Source organism: Heteronotia binoei, chromosome 13 (assembly GCF_032191835.1).
Source record: "Heteronotia binoei isolate CCM8104 ecotype False Entrance Well chromosome 13, APGP_CSIRO_Hbin_v1, whole genome shotgun sequence".
In the NCBI taxonomy this organism is placed as follows: Eukaryota; Metazoa; Chordata; class Lepidosauria; order Squamata; family Gekkonidae; genus Heteronotia; species Heteronotia binoei.
In genome coordinates this window covers 24,926,067-24,932,358 of record NC_083235.1, presented here as the reverse complement: position 1 = coordinate 24,932,358, position 6,292 = coordinate 24,926,067, and the positions used below count along the sequence as shown (strand labels likewise).

General features: G+C 47.5%; 1 protein-coding gene across 1 annotated transcript; it reads right to left on the bottom strand.

Moving 5' to 3' along the window:
• Positions 1-558: 558 nt before the first annotated feature.
• Positions 559-2,277, bottom strand: NXPH4 (neurexophilin 4). The gene is made up of 2 exons (XM_060253215.1): positions 2,221-2,277; positions 559-1,327 (listed from the first exon to the last, which is right to left on the bottom strand). The coding sequence occupies exons 1-2, from the start codon at positions 2,275-2,277 to the stop codon at positions 560-562; spliced, it is 825 nt and encodes a 274-aa protein (XP_060109198.1). The 3' UTR covers position 559.
• Positions 2,278-6,292: the final 4,015 nt, after the last annotated feature.

Genomic DNA, 6,292 nt, shown 5'->3' with positions numbered 1-6,292 from the left:
CAAGAGATACAATGGGTTAATACACCAATTTCCACACCCCCAATCTGGACTGTCCATCTTCGGTAACGAAGTGGGACACCCTTTGGCTGTTTGCAGGAATTCAATGTTCTGCACAGGAGGTTATGATCCTGAGGCATGTGCTGTCGTAGTTGATAATAACAACCCCACAGAAGCAGCGAGGTTCATTTATACACAAAAGAGGTACAGCCACAGCAAGCCATTTCTTCATATTGCTGGGAACCCCTAAGAGATACCCCCAAACAGCATCAGGAAGGGGACGGATGGAGTACGAAAGCGGCAGTGTCCCTTGGGCCAATTTCCATCTTCCTAAGTACGGGGGAAGTTCAGCGGCCACCGAAAAGGGGATGTTGATCTGATGGAACAGATTCCAGTTCGTTTTCCAAACCGGTCACTTCTCTCCCACAAAGCGCAGGCCTCTTCTCTCGCGTTTTGACTGCCGGACAAAAGTTTTTCCAACCTTGATCTTTTCTTAAACAAAAAAATCCCACAACTTTTAACTCCCGCATCCCCGTGTCCCTTGAATGTCTGTCCCCCCTCATCAGCCAAAATAGGGGTTCTCATTCTGGAAGTTGTAATCTGGACAGACCTTCTGCACCAGCTTGTAGTCAATGCTGAAGAAGGAGATAAAAATGCAGATGACCTTGAAAGGCTTGGCGCAGAGCCAGGCAGCGTGGCTCTGCGTATGCTCGGTAAAGCAGATCTTAGAGGGGTCGTAGAGGCAAGGCTTGTTCTTCCGTGCCCGGTTAGTCTTCTCGTACTCCACGTGGCAATTGAAGGTCTTGGACTCCTTGGGCTCGGCTAAGGTTGACTGCTGGGGGTGGAAATGCTGGGTTTGGATAGGGGGAACCAAGACATCAAATTCCACCACCTTGGTGGGTGGCACGATGCTCACCGAGACGTTGCCCAGACTGGAGGAGTTGTGCCGGAAGTAGACACTGAAGGTGCCATTAATGTGATCCACAATCTTGCCCGTCACCAGCAAGCTAAATTTGAGGGTCTTGATGTTGAAATAGAAGTCCCCCCAGCCAAAGATCTTCTTGGTGCGTCCAGCTTTCAATGAGGGCTTCCTCTTGGCTCGCTGGTTGAAGTGCTCCATCGCTGTGTGGTTCTTACTCCAGTCCCATGGGTTCAGGGCACCACCGTACGGGTCTAGCTTGGCTTTGGAAGGCTCGCCAGGATATATCCGAGCAGGGCTGAGCGGGTGAGGTTTTAGAGCAGTGCTGTATGGCCCAGGCTTCAAGACGTTTGAAGGACCCATCTCCAGGTAGTTCAGGGTCTTGGTCATATGGCCTTCCACACATACAACCTATTGAAGAAATAGAAACGAGGAGCAGAAGTTAGACCTGGCATGCTCTGCAATCCTGTACTATCTACACATTGCAACCAGTGTTCCCTCTAAGCTGAGTTAGTGAGAGCTAGCTCACAGATTTTTAGCCTCCAGCTCACACATTTTTGTCTTAGCTCAGGAAGGATGACCCCAGAGCATAATCATTTATGCAGTAGCTCACAACTTTAATACCAGTAGCTCACAAAGTAGAATTTTTGCTCACAAGACTCTGCAGCTTGGAGGGAACATTTTGCAACCCTACTTTGCATAGATATGCTTACCTCCAAGGCTCCAAAAAAATTACAAGGTATGTCTGAGGTGCTTTGTGGGTACAGCAATAGGTCATTTTCTCTAGTTTCTGTCTAATGTTATCTTCAGACCACACAAACTGAAGCGTTGTAACTCCACATTCAGACCCCCAGATTCTGCAACAAAGGACATCCGAATTCCCCAACCTGACTGGGCTATGCAGCCAAAGCATACTTGCATACAAACAACCTTACTTATTTTAGGGTACGTGAGAGGTTTTGTCTTATTCTTGGTGTAACTGGAAAAGGGCTGCTCCGATTATTTGTAGCAATGACTGAGGAAACACAGGGTCGGGAGCCACAGAATACTGAGATACAGTGTACGTGACCCAGGTTCAAATTCAAACACTACCATAAAACTTCACTGGGTGATTTTGGGACAGCTATTCTCCAACTATCTACCTTATATTTCAGAGGAATGGAGAATGATGTAAGCTACTTTGCGTCCCTATTAGGGAGAAAAAGGGAGCATTAGTATCTAAATGAATGGTACTCGGGACACCTGTCTGCACATGAAAGTCCACAGAATGTTTTTGGGTTTTGGGTAGGGTTGCCAGGTCCTACCTGCTCGCAGGCGGGGGAAGGGCCCTGGCACCAGTCCAGGAGTCTTCTGGTGTGCATGTTTCATGCAATGACATCACCCAGAAGTGATGTCATCATGCAACTGATGTAGCACATGATGCTTGAGGTTTTGTGCAAAAAAACCAGAGTTTGCCCAAAATCCAGAGCATCATTGTGAGGCATTGGCAACATGATGACAGCACTTTTCAGTGACATCACTGCATCAGGGACATCACACCACAATGTCCCTGTTTGGGGGTGGGGTTTCCCCTGCTGGCCAGCTGGAGGACAGCAGATTGGAGCCCCCCAGACATGGAGGCTTGGCAACCCTAGTTTTGGGGTGGACCAGAGGTCTTATTAGCCACAGTGTATATTGTTGGAACTCTGTCTGGAGCAGTGATGCTCTGTATTCTTGGCCACTGTGTGACACAGAGTGTTGGACTGGATGGGCCACTGGCCTGATCCGACATGTCTTCTCTTACGTTCTTATGGTGTTTTTTTTTTTTTGCCATCAGCTCACAGCTGACGTGGTTTACAAGGCAGGAAACACTCAGAGGTGGTTTGCCACTGCCTGCCTCCATGTAGCAACCCTGGACTTTCTTGGAGGTCTCCCTTCCAAATACAAACTGGGGCCGACCCTGCTTAGCTTCCAACATCTGATGAGCTCAGGCCATGAAGGTATAAATACACCTTATTCTGCACTGGAATGTGATGGAGGACCAAATAGCACGTTTCAAGGGTCAGGTCAAGATTCCTTGGACCTTACTCAGGTTCCTGGCAGCAACTACTGGTAATGGCTATTAAAAAACTAAGAGAGTCCATTTGGGCTTGGAATACAGCTTGGCTCCCGCCTCTCCCTCCCTGACTTTTTTTCCTGTGCTGGAACACAGCTGCGGGAGTTATATCCCGATTCTAAACACTTAAGAGCAGCAAAAAATGGGTAAAGGTAGCTCTGGCTCTTTCCTTCCTTCCCCAGGGGACCAGGAGGGAGAGAGCCTCGGCCAATAGAAGGAAGAGAGGCTTGGCTCAGTAGTTCTACTGTGCAATTGAGAAAGCCTGGCAAAGCAAGTGCCCCCTCCCCTTCCTCTCCAAGGGAGAAGCCTTAGCCAATTGAGAAAATAGAGGCTTTGCTCTGTAGCTCCTGTGCGATTGAGAAAGCCTGGCAAAGCAAGCTGTGATGCAGAAGGAAGCAAGAGAGAGGGAGAAGGAAGCAGACAAGAGCCACTTGCTCAGGGGCCTGATTCGGCTCCAGGGTTGCATGCTTGACACCTCCGTTCTAGATATTATGTAGTAACGCCCCATGAATCTCTTGGGGGCAAGAAACCTTAACAACCTTTTAATGAGGAATGGCCAATTCAAAATATACATATTTGGAACTAAGTCCCACCGAATGTCTTTAGGACTGCAGGGATTCTCAGGGGTCTGTGGCAACTCCCATGGTTTGCAAAAAAAGCTCTGTATCCTAAGAAGAAAACTGAACAGGGATGGAGAAAGCGAACTTAAGACAGTCAAACAGACTGCAGAAAGAGCACAGCAGAGGGCGGAGGGAATGCAGTCTCAAATTTATAGCACTAATTCTCAAAGGAAATTCCAGAACTAACGATGTACCCAATAATGCTTAGCGTTTGTATCACTTGCATTATCATATATATCTTAATAACTGTTACAACAATCCACAAGGAGGGGCTGTGGCTCGGTGGCTGAGCATCCGCTTGACATGCGGAAGGTCCCAGGTTCAATCTCTGGCATCTCCAGTTAAAAGGGACCAAGTAGAAGATGATGAGACCCTGGAGAGCCACTGCCTGCCAGTATGAGCAGACAAAACTGACCTTGATTGACCAAGGGCCTGATTTCATATAGGACAGCTTCATGTTTTAATGTGTGTGCTGTCAATATTATGTCAACATTATGATCCTCCTATTATTCATAATGAAAGAGAGTGTAGAAGCTGGCCCTACCCCACCCCCCACCATCAGTTCATAGCTGGATTCATGTTTAAACTGGGGACTTCTCAGCTTCCGGTCTTTGGTATCTTTGCTACACCAGCTAAGCTGAAAAGAAAGCCGATGATCAGGTCGTATAAAGGGGTTGCCAGAACTTAAGCTCTGTCACTGGGATCCAGATTTTCAAGTTTCACCCCACACTTGAGGGTGTCTTTTAAGATACACACCTGCTTGTGGTACTGCAGCATGTATAAACTGGAGGTGCAAGGTGATAATCTAGCACTCACAGTTCAGGCAACACTTTATATTTACTGCTTAATTTGTTCCAATTGTATTTTAAAATGTGTGTACGTGTGGAACAGTCCATCTTTTCAGAGTCACAAGATTGTGACTACATGCATTCACAGATGGTATAATATCTGGTGGTGTGTGGAAGAATTATGACTACAAACAAAGGACTGAGAATTTGTGGGGTTTCACCTCATTCCCCCCCCCCCCCTGTATTCTTCTTCCCACACCATTTCTTCTTTCCCTTCCCCTGGCAGCCTTCACAGCCTCTCTCCTTTCCCTGCTACCTTCTTTCCCTCTCACTCATCAACGGACATACCATTATCTGCCTGCCTACGCTTTACTCCTTCCCTTTCTGTGGCTGGCTCATCCCTTATCTTCCCACACACCCAGATAACCTTTTCCCAGTCCCGCCCCCAATTTGCTTTCTTATCCTCTCCCCTTTTCCTGCTTCCTTCCCTCACTTCCATCTTTTACCTTTTTTGCCCTCCCCCATCCCCTGTCTTTGTCTGATACAGACCAAGGCTTGGAATGCTTGGCATTAGTGTTGTGGTTGCCAAGCAACTCCCCAGACGGCTACTGAGATCTTAAAAGGTAAAGGTAGTTCCCTGTACAAGCACCAGTCGTTTTTGACTCTGGGGTGACGTTGCTTTCACAATGTTTTCATGGCAGACTTTTTACAGGGTGGTTTGTCATTGCCTTCCCCAGTCATCTACACTTTCCCCCCAGCAAGCTGGGTACTCATTCTACTGACCTCGGAAGGATGGAAGATTGAGTCAACCTGGAACCGGCTACCTGAAACCAGCTTCTGCTGGGATTGAACTCATGTTGTGAGCTGAGGGTTCTGACTGCAGTACTGCAGCTTTACCACTGCGCCACGGGATCTTAGTGAGCATTAATTTCTTCAAGTTACAGATGTTGCTTTTATTGTGGTGGAGGTTCAAAACCCTCTAACTTTATTTTTAAGATTTCAGATTTTTATGCAAACTTGGGTCTTTCCTCAAGTTTGTGGGAAATTGTCCCCATCTATCTCTGGCCCAACTGTGAGCATTCTTTTGTTCCATACTCTTGCTCAGAAAGAGATATAAAATGAGTTCACCAGCCTCTGTCCCATGACACCACCAGAACCTGACCCTTATCCTGTACGCATGCTGCGCCAAGCCCACCAGCTGTTTGGTGTAGTGGTTGAGTGTGCGGACTCTTATCTGGGAGAACTGGGTTTGCTTCCCCACTCCTCCACTTGCAGCTGCTGTAATGGCCTTGGGGTTAGCCATAGCTCTCACAAGAGTTGTCCTTGAAAGGGGCAGCTTCTCTGTGAGAGCTCTCAGCCCCACCTACCTCACAGGGTGCCTGTTGTGGGGGAAGAAGGTAAAGGAGATTGTAAGCCACTCTGAGACTCTGATTCCGGAGAAGGGCGGGGTATAAATCTATGGTCTTCTACTTCTTCTTGGGTTCAGACATGGTAGGTCACTTCTGGTTGTTACAAGCCTCTTTCAAGAGCATCAGATAATGTTGAATGAAATGAACCAAGAGACTAGACTAGCCTGATAATTTTGTTATAATAAAACCAGCCTCCTCTATGGCTTACAGTCCACCAGCTGTTTCAGCTACTCCGCCCCTCCTGTATTCTTCCAAAACTCACATTTGCTTGCTTCCCAACTCACCATTATTCACGAATTCCACCATCAGCTCCTCCTAGCCTAGGAAAGCTTTCTTGCCAACACAGCAGCTGGCTGACAGGCTTTGATGGATGAATGGCACTCTTTTGGCATCGCCAGAAGTCTGATTTCCAGACGTGTGGGCCAATTCATCAACAATGAGCCTTGACTGGCACATGCTATACA

Bases quoted from the DNA above. Each gene is read 5' to 3' on its own strand.
- NXPH4 (XM_060253215.1), bottom strand. From the start codon at position 2,277: ATGCACACCAGAAGACTCCTGGACTGGTGCCAGGGCCCTTCCCCCGCC. The intron at 1,328-2,220 runs GTAGGACCTGGC...TTTCTTCAATAG, and splicing joins CTTCCCCCGCCTGCGAGCAG to GTTGTATGTGTGGAAGGCCA.